Source organism: Nelumbo lutea, chromosome 2 (genome assembly GCF_056320005.1).
Source record: "Nelumbo lutea isolate HS-2025 chromosome 2, American lotus-T2T, whole genome shotgun sequence".
In the NCBI taxonomy this organism is placed as follows: domain Eukaryota; kingdom Viridiplantae; phylum Streptophyta; class Magnoliopsida; order Proteales; family Nelumbonaceae; genus Nelumbo; species Nelumbo lutea.
The window spans coordinates 25543469-25560048 of record NC_142685.1 but is presented as its reverse complement, the minus strand read 5'-3'; the positions used below and the strand labels follow the sequence as shown (position 1 = coordinate 25560048).

The following is a 16580-nucleotide window of genomic DNA, read 5'->3' as shown; positions in this document are numbered from 1 at the left end:
ATATTGTGATATATATATATAATTGACTTCACAGATAGCATGCAACCATATGAATAATTTAGTTGAATTAAATTAAAATATGTCAAAATTCAGCTTGATTTAACTCAGTTTGACTAGATTGCACAACTACTTAGCTTATTTTGCAAAAATGAGTAACGATTTTGAATTAAAACTTCTCCAATAAATGGTGAACAAGTAGAACTGTTGGCATGGTACCATGGGTGAGTGGTAAAAGAATATTTGCAAACAAATTCTTTAGCTAAAAGGACAAATGAGGAAGTAAGGTAACATGTTATGTGTTTTCTTCCCCCTCTTTTAATAACATATCTGGACTGGAGTACTTGAGAGCAGCTGAACCAACATATTAATTCAAAATTCAGCTCAGCCTCCCAAACAGGCCCTAAATAAAAATGCGCTCTGCCAATGCCATCAATGATTTTAAATGAGATATCTTAATTAGTCTAGTTACGAAATATTGCAATTTACAAACACCAAAATCATTAAAATTGTCGCAATACATAGGAAAAGGAAAAGGAAAAGAGCTCAAATATAGAATATTCCTAGCCGAGCTAATACTAGACTATATCCATTTTATTTGTGCCCTTCTTTTTATATTTGTGTTAGATAGATATTCAATGTTAGGTCCAAATTATCTCTTTGCAATGAGAGAGAGAGAGAGAGTCAAAGAACCGTTTAAATTGCATCATTTTCTTGTTTTTGGGTAAAGAAAAGACATGATTAATTTATGTGGTTGACCATGCAGCACAGTAGATGTTTTTATTACAGAAATCGGATTCAGTCCTCACAATATTTGTTCTTACACTGTTTTCACAACACTTGCAATCTTACATTGGAACATCTCTTTATTTATATATGTATTTTTTCATTTATGGGGATATTCTCAATACTTAACAAAAGGCTGTGATTACGGTGTGAGCACATGTGAGGACTGAAATCCAAATTACTCTAACCACAAGACACTGAAGTCACACATCGAGAATATGCTTCCTATTTGTATGCTGTTATTGATAGGGCGTGTTCCACATGTGTGGTTATAGCATCTCATGTAAGAGTGATCATGGGCCAGGCCCGGCCAGGTTTTGCATTTATGATAAAAGGCTATAACCCAGGCTTAGGCCAGGCCCACACCAAGCTTTGCACCTATGATAAAAGGTTGTAGCTCAGGCTCAGGCTGGACTTAATGCAGGGTTTATGTATTTTATTTATAAACTACTGCAATTAAACAACATTTTACATTGAGTGGTTTATAAATTTATATAAAAATTTACATAAGTGTTATATTATAATATTTATATAAAATATATAATACAATAATACATACACACAGATATATATATATATATATATATATATATATATATATATATATATATATATATATATATATATTTTTTTTTTTTTTTTGTTTGCAAAATACATATATTTAAATATATGAAAACCGGCTAGGATCAGACTAGGCTTAAAGTATTAGGCCCATGCCCGGCCCTGTAAATTGCAGGCCTAATGCCGTCCCAAGCCGTGACCCAGGCCTGAACATAAAATCCAGGTCCATGTCTGGAATTTTTGAGCCGGGCTGAGATGATTACGCTTTTAACCTCATGGATAAAGTGTAGGTAGCACTTGTGATTAACAGATCCAGAATGCTTCTGCATTTCATTCCAAAAACAAAAATATCTATTGTTTTTCTTGATATGGCAGTTTTTTTTAATATTTAAAAAAAAACAACCACATGTCAAAAACCAGACGTCACTTCACCTAATTGAAAGTAAAGCCGTTACAATGCATTAAAGACTTTGATTTCATTGTTTCAGCGCAGTGTTACACTATCATAGCAAATGTGATTTGGTCGTGAAACACCCCCTTATTCAGTGTTGTCAAATTTGGATTGAACCGATAATGGTTGAGCCAGTGAGTTCTCCCATCCCAGCCTGGTTAAACCGGCCAGCAACCCATGACCTATTGAACTTTTCTGGTATTAGATAACTGCTTTGAAAAGGTTGCCGTCGCTGACATAAAATCCCATTGAAAATGATATATAACGGATGGAATACCATAACTAAGGCATGGACCACGATGCAAGGTAGACACAATTTTCTTGGTCTTAATTTGAATTGATGACTTTTGTATGGTAGGGAATAGCTTAGAAAATATGTGTCCTTTGGAACTAGGAAATAAAGTAGATAACCAATGATAGAAAATCTTTGTCAATGTCAACATTTAGAAAGAAACAAAGAAGAATTAAAGGGGAACAAGAAAACTATTCATCAACCCACCAATCACTGCTTATATCAAAGTTTAAAATTTCGATATTGTATCGGACCAGTGGCCATTGATATGTCATTTTTAAGGGTCTTTTGAAAAACCAATGTTTTAAACTAAAAAATTAAAATTGTTTTATATGCCTCTGCTTCAAAGTATTGATACACCCGATACTTGATTTTTAAATATTGAACATTTGCGACCGAACTGGATGGTCGGGCTAGAAAAATAAGAAATCAGTCTCCGTTTTACCCTAAAACCATTTTAGTTAAAAACTGTTGATTTGGTCAACGAACCGTTAATTTGGGTGATTGAACTATCAAACCGTCGATCTAGACAATAATTTTTTACTGTTTTTATATTTATTTTTATTTTTTGTCAAAATAGGCTATCCATTCGAACCAATAAGTTGCCATATTTTGAACCTTTTGCATATAGGTTGGTTTGATGAAATCAACATTAACCAACAGCCTAGAAAACTGTATCAACTTTGATAGTTCAATTGTTGAATTGAGACGGAATCTTGGCATAATTGGTAAAGCACCCCTTGCCTAACTCTCAGGACTAAGAATGGTTATGGGATATTCTCACAACAAAAACTGTCCCAACATAATTCTAACATGATTAGTCCGTATATCCCACCATAAAACTAGGATCCACCAAATGGACACAAATATATACTACCTATAAAAGAGAAAATGTCCATTCATTTTTGTAATTTTTATTGGACGTTTTTTATCTTTTTTTTGTCAAAAAATACAACGGACATAAAGAGGACATATATGTCCCTTACCATGGTTTTCAAAATCGGATCAGACTGGGCGGTAGAACTGGAAAAACTAAGAACTAGTCACTTGACAAGTTCCGTTTTCCCCCAAAACCGTTGATTTCAGTCAGCACACCGCTGAACCGGCTGGTTAACCGTTCAAATCATTTTGACCATTTTTCAAATTTTTTTATTTTTTTGTTAGAACGGTCCGGTCATTAGGATCGAACGGTCGAACCATTCGAACTAGTAAATAGACCCCTGACAAGTTCGATCACTGGTTCGGTTTTAAAAACCATGTCTTTGCTCTCACTTCAAATTTCAGAAACTGTTTACTTATAAATATTCAAAAACAACACATAAATTATAAATAATTTTGTCTTAGAAATACTATCATGTGCAAATGCATGTACACAATTACTAATTATATTGAAACATGTTCCGGCCCGTCCACCCTCACCCATTCGGTTACTTTGTGCATAAAACTTTAACCACTTCTAAATTTTGGTAAAGAGTTTTACAGTCATGTCCACCCTATACAGCTTGCTTTACATAGAATCCGTTTGCTTGTCCAACAGTCCAAACAAAATTTATTAGACTATGACTAGCTGATCAATCTGTCCGAGCTTTATTCCTGGATGGATGCATGGAACTATAAAAGCTATGACATTTATAGCTTTTATAGCTGATCAATCTGCCCCAAAGGTTTGGTCATCCATCACAATCTCTAAGTACAAATACAGATTCATCCATATAAAAGCTATGACATTTCAAGCCATCTTCCTTAATGTGACAAGTACATGAGCAAAAGATGCACAAAGAAAATTTTGGTAAAGACGCCTAATAAAAATTGTTGTATTGTGGTAATCACCACCTACCCATTCATTGAAAGCATACCCTACATATATACATATATATATTTATTTCATTTTATTAACTTATGTATACGCAAGTAGTTATCTATAATATATAAATTATTCAAAATTGATGAATCCATATACAATCTAAGGAGAAAGGCCCATGTAATTTTCTTCTATGAAGTCTAAGCCATGCTTATTGGCTGGTCATATGTCATCAACCTTTTTGGATAAGACAAAAAAGATGGTTTGGAAAGAACTATTATAGATTGATGACATATTAACATACTGTGATATTACGCCAAAAAATTGGTGAATTTAAAAATTTAAGCTGTTAGGTGAGATATTTGAATAGATTTTATTTTTTATAATAATGATATTAGGAACCTATGCCAGTAAGAGGAGATAATGGAGTCAAGGCTGAAAGCCTAAATATAACAAAAAAAAAATAATAATAAAAGAAAATTTTAGAGAAATTTATTATGGTTGCTTGTCATATGCGATTCAATTATGATGCTAGAAAGACATGATATCCTAAAAAATTGTGACCAATCAACCAGTATCATAAAACATGGTAACGAATCACGTGTTTTTATCAAAATTCACTGATGGATTTTGATTGATTAAAGTTCTTGTACCATGTCTTTCTTTCGGTCATCATAGATTTTTCTCTTTGGGTGAATTTGGATTTGGTAGTAGAATTGGAATTCTGTAGTTTATTGGAATTTGAAATGATGAGAGGTGGGGTAAGAAAAATTGCTGGAAGTAGTTCATTGGGTTCCAAACTCATCTTAAAAATTGATTCTTTGGAACTAAAATATATCCCCTTAATGGAATAATAATTTTTTCATCAAAACCCATCCTTCAAATAGTGATCCTTTCTAGCAGAATTTTAATCAAACTTCTTTAAAGTTGATCTCTCATGTGATGGACGTATCTCCATGAGTAGAATTTCTTCCTGTTGTTATGGCTATGAAGATAAGGTCTATGATAAGATATAGAAGAAAATTACTTGGGCCACAGGCTAAAGAAGGCCAATACCAGAAAAGAAAACGCCACAATATCTTCTAAATTCCCCAATTACAGAGAACGGAGACAATTATTTTTTTTAATAAGTTTTTTATTATTATTATTACTATTATTATTATTATTATTATTATTATTATTATTATTAGTTTTGGAGGTATTTTGCTGGTTTCTAAATGATTTCTAAACCACTAAAAACCCAGAGCAGACCACTTTGTGGCTTGATGCTCCATCTGTTTTCCATCTGATGGTCTGCATTAGTCACAGGATTTGACATCTCACAGAAATGGGTGCACTATCCTTCACTGAGTTTTCCAACTTGAGTACTCGTCGAACTTTTGTCTCTCTCATCACCCAAGTGCACTTAATGGGGGGAGAGCCTGAGAGAGGGGGTAACTGGCGTTGAAAATTTGTCAATGGATGATTTTTCTACGATGCAGAATGGCTTAGAACATGAGTGGCTTTCAAGTTTCGGGTTTGTTGAACCAAGGGTCCAAGTTTGTATTCAATGACACAGTCCTGGTCAGTGACTCAGTAGTCAGTTCCTCTCATTTCATATTTGTCGCTATGAAAATCGAGATCGGCTTCAGTCAGAGCAAGGCTGTTCGAACAGTCTTTACAACCTTTCATCAGGAATATTTCCGTATTTTTGCTTTATTTCATCGGGAGTTATTCTGAAGACACTGATGGCTGTTCGAATGGACTTCCACCATAATTCTTAGATGCGAGATCGAGAACAATCTTTGACCAAAGAGTTATCTTATAGCAGCCCTCAAACCCATGGTTGGTATGGAAGGGTTAGAAGAAATAAAGATAGACTAAAAAGACTATAAATCGAAATTGTAATAAATGATTTAAGTATTCAGAAATCGGATTCATGTAACCGACCCGATATGGTTGGGATGTCCGAAACCACATTTACCTGGCTAAGACTTGAGTTGTGCTTAGACTTAAGATAAGCTCCTCGTGTAATTGGTCTCAGATGGGTTCTAAAACTGACCCAACTTCATAGGCCCAGGGCTACAAATTACAATTTCAATATGGCGATCGTGTCTATGGATGGGAGTATCTTTCCTTGAGAGGCATCCAACTTAGGGGGTGAGCATTCGGTTTATTCGATTAAAATCAAAATTTAAAAAATCGAACTAAAAAAATAAAAATTAAAACTGAAACCAAAATTTAGAAAAACTGAAATAACTGAAACTGAAATTTTTTGTTAGGTTTTTAGTTATTTCGGTTAAAACCAAATTTTAATAATATATACTTTATTATATATTATATATTATATATTATGAAATCAAATTTCAGTATATTATATATTATATATAACAATAAAAAGTTTGGTTAATTTGATTAACCGAAATTCTAATTCCAAAAACCAAAACTGAAAATCGAAATAACCAAAAACTGATATAGCCAAACCGATTTAACCAAAAACTGAAAAAGCCGAACCAAAATTTTTGGTTCAGTTATTTGGTTTTAACCGAATTATGCCCACCCCTAATCCAAATTGGCCAACGTCATATAGTTGGGATATAAACTGTTTTAGTTAAATCTGCTCAGCCTCTGCAAAACTTAGTGCGGGTTAATCCAACCTTGGGCCCAAGGCCCACTTCCCCAATAATCCAATTCATAGCCCAAAAGGCTAGAACCAACCACAAAAAAGTCAGGTTGGTTTGGGTCATTGAAGTTCAGGTTAGCTTATGGTTGAGGTCTTGGGAAATCTGACCCAACCTGAACCTAACATGTCTTCATATTTATATATGTAAATATTATAATTAGTATTGTATGTATGTATATGTGCAATGATGAATGAATGACTTTATACATGTATAAATGATATTAAGTTTAAGGCACAAATTTTCTAATATGACATAATACAGTAGTGAAAATTAAATAAAAAAAGATACAAGTCAAATACATCTAAAGCACTATAACCATGTCGTAGTACATATGATAATGCTAATGTGAGTTAAGTTGACAAAAAAATAAATAATCCGCTAATCTTTTAAGTGATTCAATCTAAGAAATAAGAAGATTTTAGCAATAAGTTGAAAAAAAATAAGCCATCCTGATCACAACCTAAAGTCATGGAGTTGGATTATAGTTGATCTCAATCCAACCTTACTTGGTCCAACTTGAACCTCTAGGTTCAGCGAATATGATTTTTCAAAGTGATCTGCCAAATCAAATGATATGGCAAGACGAAAAAAATAAAAAATAAAATCAAGGGTAAATTACAAACTACCACCATATACTTCAGAGGTAGTGACACAACCCCCAAACTTTATCTTAACGTTTTAAAAAATACCCGGAAATGGAATCATTGTGGCCACTGGTTTTTAGGTCGATGGTTTGATCATCCGGTTCAAATGGATGGCTCATTCTGATAAATAAATTAAAAAATAAATAAATAATAATAAACCATTAAATGGGTCAATGGATCGATGGATTGATCACCGGGGTCAATGGGTTGTTGACTTTTTCAACAGTTTTTTGCTAGAAATCAAATTTAGGATAAAACAGAACCGATTGCCTAGATGGTTCTTGAGCCGAATTCTGTAAACCCTCTCATATTTTATTTAAAAGATTATATTTAAAAGAGAATTTCAATATTATATTTAAAAGATTAATAAGCATCACTTCCATCGGTGATTCACACGAAAAACAGATAAAATTATGAAAGTGCCCTTGATTAATTGTTAGGGAGTCAATAAAATATTTTAAAATATCAAAATTGCCCCTACGTCCCCTTCCTTCCTCTCGCAATAGAAGGGAGCGACGTGAAATCATTCCGATGATATCCCCTCATGGATTTTTCTTGCTGATTTCTTCTTCTTTTTTCTCTCCTCTCTCTCTCTCTCTCTCTCTCTCTACTGACAATCGAAAAGCCTTGAAAAAAATATAAAACGGAAACAAATACAACGAAAAAAAAGAGGGGGGAAAACATTTTTTCCTCCCTCAACTCATCTCTCTAAAGACCTCTCTGCCTCTGTATCTCTCTTTCTTTCCCATGACTGATGGCTCCAATCGTAAAATCCGCCATATGGGTTTTATTTGTCATATGTATCTCTATGATACCCACATCTCTGTTTCCACCCTATCCACTTCTTTTTTTTTTTTTTTTCTAGGACTACCTTCCACTGTCAATAGAGGTTCTCATGCTTTTCCATAGCTAGTCATGGTTGCATCAATTTTTGAAGATGAAACATGGGTTCATCACTTCATTCCCCCTTATTTTCATTTGCTGAGCACATATTTTCGTGTTCCTATTTTTGTCTCTCCCTTTGTCAAATTCAAGTATTTTCTTGTTCCCGCACTCTCCCCAATGCTCTCATTGATAAGTGATTATTCTTTAAATACAAACAATGTCTTTGCTTTCAATTTTGTAATGTTTAAAACCTCCGACCTCATTTTCACTATATTGCTCTAGAACAGCCACTCTTGCTGTTTCTCAACTTATTGCTTTTTAGATGCTTTGGAGGAAGGATTTCAGGCTGTTCCCTTCTATTATGGGAGGAAGGGGAAGTAGGGGCAATTTCAACATTTTGAAATATTTTATTAATTCTTTGACAATTAATTAGAGGCAGTTTAATAATTTTATTGATTTTTTGTCTGAATCATTGACAGAAAGGAGGTTTTTGTTGAGATTTTTAAAAATTCAGGAAAAGATTTTATGATTGTTAAAAGCTTCAGGGGAAGTTTTTGTATTTTACCCTTTTCTTAAAGTGTCTTCGCAACTCGTTTGTAGTCAGCAATAGCTATTGCTTAATGTGTGCTGCGCAACCTCGGAGTTCAGATCTGATCCACAAAATGCTCACAACTGTTCATCAGGCCACTGCAGCCACACATCGTCACATCGAAAACATACATGGAGATGATTCCGATGTGCGACTCTAATGTGTTGTTGGCAGCATTTTGTTCGTATCGCATGAAAAGTGTCACATCCCTATGCCAATCCTATACTACGAGTACGAGTCGAGACCGGATCTGTATGTATTGGGAATATTTTTCGTATTTATAAATTATATACACGGGAGATGTTTCCGATGCATTAGGAACATCCTACGATATGAGTGCAACTAAAGCTACTTAGGTTAGGAGCTGAAATGACACGTCGCAAATAACGAAGACATGTTACAGGAAATCCAATGATGTCGAAGTTGCCAGCTGTCAAGTCAACGACCGAAACGATTTTAAATCGAAGGTCGCAGGTAACAGTAGAATAGAATTGTAGTTGACAGCTACCGAGAGTTGTGTAGGTTAAGCATTACGTCCCGGTGCACACGGTGCATTTTAGAGGATATCGTTCCGGGGGGAGGGGTTCCATCTAAGCTAAGCTTTCATGCTGTTCGCGGTATTCCGGAAACGTCAAAGGCAGATGGAGAAATGGCGATCGAAGTTGTTTATTCTCCTTCTCTTTTCCCATCTCTCTTCGGCGATCTCATTCAATCACCCTTCTCATGGTAAGTCCCCAAACGGCCAAACCATTAATTTTCAATTCGGATAACTTGGGGTTTAGCCGAACCCATGTAGCTGGGACGAAGCTTAGATGATGATTACCTAGGGTTTTTTGTCTTAAATTCTTGTTTATATAAATTGGACCAGTTCTAATAATCATCACGAATTGCTCAATTTTTGGTTTGGAATTATTGAGTTGATGGAATCCTGTTGGTTTTCTATTGGGATTTGTTGTTCAGGAATCTCCTTCAGATCAACTTTAGTGTGTAATATGTGAAGTGGTTGTTATTGCATTAATTTTTGAAAGAGTTCTGAGCTGTTACTTTGAGGTTTATCTAGGAAGGTCAAGCTTGAGTTCTGTTGAAGAACTGAGCTGAAATTTATAACAGACGGCGCCTTGTACTGTTGTCGGCAGTGCGTTTGTTATCGGATTTAGGACTGTCGTTGCATTTCGGTATTAAGGAAATAGAAGTTGCGGAAAACAGAGTGGATTGATATATGCTTCACCGCATTTTATTCCCTTTCTATATGTAATTGTCACTGATATGGGAGAAATTGAGATGTAGTTTTCCATGTCTCTGAAAATTGGAAAAAATGGTTGTGTAAATTAGAAGTTCATCAAATTTGATAGGCTTGATCTCTTGTAATTAAACTAGCAATTCCTATTTTATGAGTATGGAATTTATCCTATTCAAAACCATAGATTCTAAAGCCTTTCTCAAAAAACTTGTTGATGCAATTGCAGCTTAAAAGAATGTATCATATGCATCAGTTGATTTCAATAAATTAGTGGAATAATCTAAACTCTACTAATTCATACTGAACTCCACTAAGAAATTTACAAGTTTGTGGTTGCATGCCATCCATGCTTACAGACTCTGCAAATTAAAGCCCTCCAAATTAAGTTTCTGTCCACTATCCATATAATGGTCCTTTCTCGCCTTTCGATATATGACTGATAGAATTCACCAAGAACAAAAATCTGAAGCATCAAGTTTCTTAGTTGTCTTCTCTTTTTTGTGATGATCTTCATGGTAGATAAAATGAGAGGGCCACTGAATTCCTTCTTCACCTATTCATCATAAAGTGAGTTTTTTTTTTTTTTTGTAGGAAACGGTAACTTTCATTAGAGAATTGAAAAGATTACAAGCTTACCACCCACAAAATGGATGGAAAAAGAAAATCAAAAACTTACAAACAGGCCCAAAACAAAGCCTCCTTAGTAACTCCTTGCTTAGCTAAAGTGTCAGCCATTCTATTTTCTGACCTTCTTACCCATTTAAAATGTACCCCAATCTCCCTTTCTAAGCTAATAATCTCTCTTAGAGGCTGTCTAAGAGACCACACTCCCAGGTTTCCAGCTTGCATCCACCCTATTACCAGCTTGGAGTCTCCTTCCACTTCTAATTGCTGCATTCCCCATTGTTTCCCCAGTTTCAAACCTTGAAGTAAGGCCATTACTTCTGCCCTTAATGAATCTCTCACCCCAATTGGGCCCGAGTAAAGGGCCAAGACTTTTCCTTCCTCGTTTCTGTACACACCCCCAACTCCCAACTGACCTGGATTACCCAAGGAGCTTCCATCAAAGTTTAGTTTCACCCCGAACTGAGGCGGTGGTACCCAACATTCTTGTACCACAGGGGAGGAAGGCGAGGATACAGCTATAGCACTCCAATTTCTAATTAAGTCATCTGAGGAGAAGTCCTTGAAGAGATGATGTACTTTCAGCCAGTGCATAACCTTGATGGTGACAACCTCCATAAGTGCTTCCTTGGATTTTTCTTGCCCTAGGAAAATCCTATTGTTTCTCTCTTCCCAAATTGACCATAGGATGGATGCTCTTGTTATTCTCCACATTACCCTGCCCCTTTTCCTTGGTTGTTGGAAGAAGCTAGGGCCAAAAAGGTTCATCATAAAGTGAGTTTGAGAATGTTTTAACCAAATAACATCTTACCTCTGTGATGATCTTCATGGTAGATAATATGAGAGGACCAATGATTTCCTTCTTCACCTTCATCATAAAGTTAGTTTGAGAATGTTTTAACCAAATAACTGATCCAACATTTTGAACCTAAGTTGTCAGGACAAAAGTATTTGGTGGAGTCAAAATGCTAGTTCATGAATTTCTCATAAATCTATGTCCTGTCTGTCTTTGATTATACTCCTCCCGTAATACTTCAATTTGCACTCTAGTACATTCCAGGTCGCATTTATTTGTTTTATTCATTGGTTAATTATCTTTCTTTTACTGCATAAATTTGTAGGGTGCTATTGGACTGAATCTTGTCAAAACAAATGGGTTGGAGGATGTGGTGCGGGTCATGTCATTATCAATCAATCAGATGACTGCAATGGGCTTTGTCCAGAGCCAAGATATCCTCCATGTCTTCCTTTTCATACACACTTTCATTGTTGCAAAACAGGTCAGGAGTCTCTCTTATTCTCTTCCACAATAAGTATATCTAATAATTCAGTACATGGTATCTTCTCTTTCATAAAAAGGATTTATCCTTTCAGCATTCTCAATTTTCAGAATTTCTAAATGTGTAGTCTTAGAATTATGGACTTCAACAACCTTCTATGGACAAACTTCCACCGTGTAGCACATGCAAGTGGCAAGATAGTTGAGGTGGCTGTCCTAACACTACTTGTCAGTGGTAATCTTCAGCAGTTTACCAATTAAATTGGTCAACCATTTTGGCAATCTTAGTATTCTAAATGATCACATATTTTGGATGTTTATATCTATTTAAAAACATAATATTATGATGCATGGCACAACATGTGGAAGCAATAGATGGTTGATAAGCCAACATTTATTGCAGGATGCACTGGGTCCCTCCACCATTCCCCCCATCCGCCCCCCCAAAAAAAACAACAAAAAAGGAAAAGAAAAGGAAAGAAAAGAACATTTGAAATTGGTAAACCCAATATCTTTTGTTGGTTAGCCCCAAAATCAAATCTGGACTCTGAATCAGATGTATATTTGCATATTTTTTCTGCAACCTATCTATCTCTGACATAAAGTATCAGATTGACCTAAACAATTTGCAATGCCAATTGTTACTTTATATATAATCTATCAAAAATGATGTTACTTTATATATTAGAGTCTGGCCCTGTTGTTTAGCCTCTGGATGGTAAGACTAAGATAGTTCCGTTATGATCTTGTGGAACTGAGGTGCTGAAATTGTAATATCAACACTGACCTTAGTTCCATTCTCATGCAAATTCAAAAATGTAATGCTGCATATTCTTCTTTACAGTTGTAGTCTGATAGAAGAAGGTGATGTATAGGTAAGGAACATTGAAAAATTTTCAGATTAGTAAGTTATTTTGAGCCAACCCTCTAATCAATCAGTTTCTTATTATTATAGATTTTTACTTCCATTTTGCTTTCCTTTGAGCAGAAAGTCCAAAGGTGACAGATAAGTGTTCAAAATGCAAGAACAAAATAGATTATGGCGACGAATATATATGTTGCACAGACTGCTCAGATCCTTACGTTACTGACAAGAATACCAAACTGGGTTACTGTAAGACTGGTGCAGAATTAGCTATGCAGCTAAAACCAAAAGGTGCTTGTACGAATACTTCTTGACATGATCAGCTCTGGCAGGGTTTATGTTCTTTTCTACATTACATCAACTATTTCTTGGTAAGTGATTTCTTTGTCTTACAGAAGTTTTCAAGTGGGTTGCTGGGCCATGGATGCAATGTTCATCTCCTTGTGATGGTGGGGTTCGATATCGAGATGTAGAATGCTTTGGGGTAACAGAAGATCTTTCCATACCACATTATCCAGTGGATGACAGTAGATGCTCTAGGGAAGAAATGGTGAGTAGAATGAACAAGGTTGTTACATTTATTGTACAACATTAGAATTTATAAAAAGCATTACCATATCCCCTCTCTTTTCTGTTGTGTTGGTTTCTACAATATTGTCTCTTTACATCTACTTCATCTTTCTCAAAGTATATCCATTAAAAAATTAAGCCAAATCAAACAAAGACCAGTGACCTAGCAAACAGTTGATTACCTTCTTAAGTTCCATCTTAATATTTTCTTCATCCTTGAGTCTCCTTCATGAAGTTTCATCCAATATTCTTGAACAGACTCTTACCTTTATGTGATTTTACAAGATGTTTTCCACTCATTTTCTTGGGCAGTGATTGCTTTATAACTTATAATCAGTTTAATACTCTTCAAGAACAAACTCTTTTCCCTTCTGAATTGTGTCTGGGCTTGGAGGTTTTGCATAAAAGTATCACCAGAAATACTGAATTAGAAATCACTGGATTCGTGAATTTCTGATTCCTATTGAGAATTTTTTTATATATTTCTACCATTTTGTTCTAAATTATTCAATTGAATGGCAGCCTGCCAGACAGGAGCCATGTAATTTGAGAAGCTGTGCAGAGCTCAACACTAGCAATTCACATATCAGAAGGCAGAATGGGATGTCAGCCTGGGTGGTTACTTTCTTCGTTCTTGTTGGGGTTGCAGCTGTTGGCGGTCTGGGTTTTGCAGGATATACACTGTACAAGAGGTACATATACATAGTACAATTATAGATAGATGCATACACGCATTCATTTACATAAACCTGGCTTGCTTAAAACATATAAACTTGTTAATAGGAACTGACAATTTTTAATACTAACACATGAAAAATGCTTAGGAGCTGAATAGTTCATTCTTGTGTCACATAAAAATCTCAGTACACAAAAATATGACCCAATGGGATGATATCAACTGCACAAAAAATTGCATTGTCCAGATGGCTAGAATATGGTGAATGCTCTAAAAGAAATCCCATCTATATATAGATGGTCATTAGTCATGACTGTCATTTGTCTTCACATAGGAAATGTTACAGGTGGACCCTGTTGTGTTACTCTGACTATTGACCTGTTCCTTACAATTCTATGATACATATGTACATCAATGCCTCTTAAACTAGTCATTAACCATGATCTAACATCATATTAATTCTTTGGGAAAAGAGAACTGGAAACTGCAGGGAAATTACTTGAACTAGGTCTGTCAATGGTCCAGGTCCCGGTCAGTCAGCCCAACAGATTCCAACTGATTCAACCCTATTACATAGGGCATGGGTTTGTATTTCTCCTGATTATTAATAGGACCAGTTTCTGCATTTAGAGTTCTGATTATAGAAGGATCAGAACTGGGTTTTGCTTGTTTCAACCCAATTAAGACCCAAACTGGTAATGTAAACACATATGCATATACATATGAAAAAAGACCATTTCCAATGTTGGTCCCAGCTATCTGAGGTCTTGGGAGGGGTGGACCGGATATGGACTAACCTTTGGCATTTTTTGCATAGAGTGGCTGCTCTCAGGCTCGAACCTGCATTCTCAGACATACAAAATGAGGACACCTCCTGACATTTTACTTATGGTTCACGTACAATAATTTCATATAAAATGTCTAAAATTGTCATTCTATAGAAGGTATATAAGATATTGGTAACTAAAGGCCTATTAGCAATGCTCTAAGACTTGGACCATACTGAAAACTGGAATAATCAATGGGTCATGGTTTACTGGTTTACTGGGCAGTTAGCCCATTCAACTTGTGAAAACCATCATTTAACTGGGACCTGAAGAGGCCACTTGTTCCCATTTTTTTCACAGTTCGAAGGGTCCTAATTTTACAACACTGCCTATTATTTAAAATCAGGTCCTATCAAGTCAGACCTGTTAAGTCCAAATGGTAATAGGGTCAGTTCAGGGTCTCTTACTTGTAGACCTATGGATTCTGGATTGGATGTGGTTCAGGGTGTTACTTGTTAGGATAGGACTGGGTCTACCCTGACACAGCTCAGACCTGACATATTTGACAGCCTAGCTTGAATAGAGAAAAGGGTTTTTGCCTTTAATTTATTTGTTTTTTATTCACTTTGTATTGAAAAAAAAAAAGAAAACGAAAAACTTGAAGATGCAATTCACCACTCTGGCCTTGATTTTTAGCTGACAATATTCATAATAAACTGTTTTTTTTTTATTATAATCTTGCAGGCGAACTTCATCTCAACATGGCTATGTATATATCATGTTGGAAGGATATTCTTGAGAGTCCTATTCATTCAAAAGCCTATGTTATTTTTTACATTTAAGGAAATTCTTTAGAGTTTGATTCGTTTGTTGATATCAATGAACAATATGTATTTTTCAATTGAATTGTATTATTTGAAATCAGGTTCTTGTACATTTGGAATACTTGAAAGCATTGGTAATGTGAACCCAGGAAACTTCTGCTTTTATTAAGTTAGACTGAACGTGGCTTCATGACTTGAGTTGTTATGCTTTGTAAATTTGCTAGTAACTTTATGGATTGGCCCCTGCTTTCTAAGTAGCATTCTAATTTCTAAATTGCCGATTGTCTTGCTCTTATGCTTCTATGTGATCATTTCATTTAAAAAAAAAACATGTTTCATTTGTTTGAATGGTCTCTGGCTTGTAGATTCGAGTGGTACCAATCACTAATCGCTCCACGAACCAAGGTAGAATCTAGAATGTGTACTCATGTGATATAACAAAATATGATGAACTTACATAGGGTAAAAAAGCATATCCGATCACCCAGACACCCAGCGCACACTGGCCCAATTACACGTTCCAGAATTTATAGACTCGAGACCCATATGAAATCAGCTAAAACTTAACTGGTGCATGATGAACATGATTATTATACGAATCTAAAACATATACAGGAAGAACGCTTCTTTCTCTTTAAGTTTTTCAGTAATGAATCGGACGTATAAGACCCACTGGAATCCAAATATTAATGGATCAAATCTAGATCAAGGCATATCCAATTCAAATAAAACCATTCATAGCCCTATTCTGAGGTGTGTTTTGGATGGTTTAGATGCTAGATTTAGGAAGCTGCATGAAAAAAATAAGATGGTTTTTCCTGCGTACTTCGCAGTCTATAAGGCATGTATTCTTGTATAGTGGAGCCGAACTCCCTGAATACCGCAGAATACAAGTAGGAAGAATGGATCCAACCGACTTTTCAATTGCTTCACTGCATATATGGCCTTTTAATCAGGAACCTAACATGGTGGCACAAGGTAAGCAGCGCAAATCATATACGAATCTCTGTTTGTTATGACCATTGGTGGCACTTTCTCGCCCGACAGAGAAATCATAACCAGCCCT

The 16580-nt window shown here is 35.4% G+C and overlaps 1 protein-coding gene across 3 annotated transcripts; it reads left to right on the top strand.

Annotated features, from left to right (window-relative positions):
• Nucleotides 1–8977: 8977 nt before the first annotated feature.
• Nucleotides 8978–15683, top strand: LOC148869316 (uncharacterized). Of its 3 annotated transcripts, XM_088969248.1 has the most exons (7): nucleotides 9157–9395; nucleotides 11655–11813; nucleotides 11941–12047; nucleotides 12801–12968; nucleotides 13073–13227; nucleotides 13770–13939; nucleotides 15435–15683. In XM_088969248.1, exons 2-7 carry the CDS (start codon nucleotides 11773–11775, stop codon nucleotides 15487–15489), a joined length of 696 nt encoding a protein of 231 aa, XP_088825374.1. In that variant the 5' UTR covers nucleotides 9157–9395; nucleotides 11655–11772; the 3' UTR covers nucleotides 15490–15683. The 3 variants fall into 3 exon arrangements, with proteins under 3 accessions (XP_088825373.1, XP_088825374.1, XP_088825372.1); XM_088969247.1 differs by lacking the exon at nucleotides 11941–12047 and having other exon boundaries at nucleotides 8978–9395; nucleotides 13076–13227; XM_088969246.1 differs by lacking the exon at nucleotides 11941–12047 and having other exon boundaries at nucleotides 9162–9395.
• Nucleotides 15684–16580: the final 897 nt, after the last annotated feature.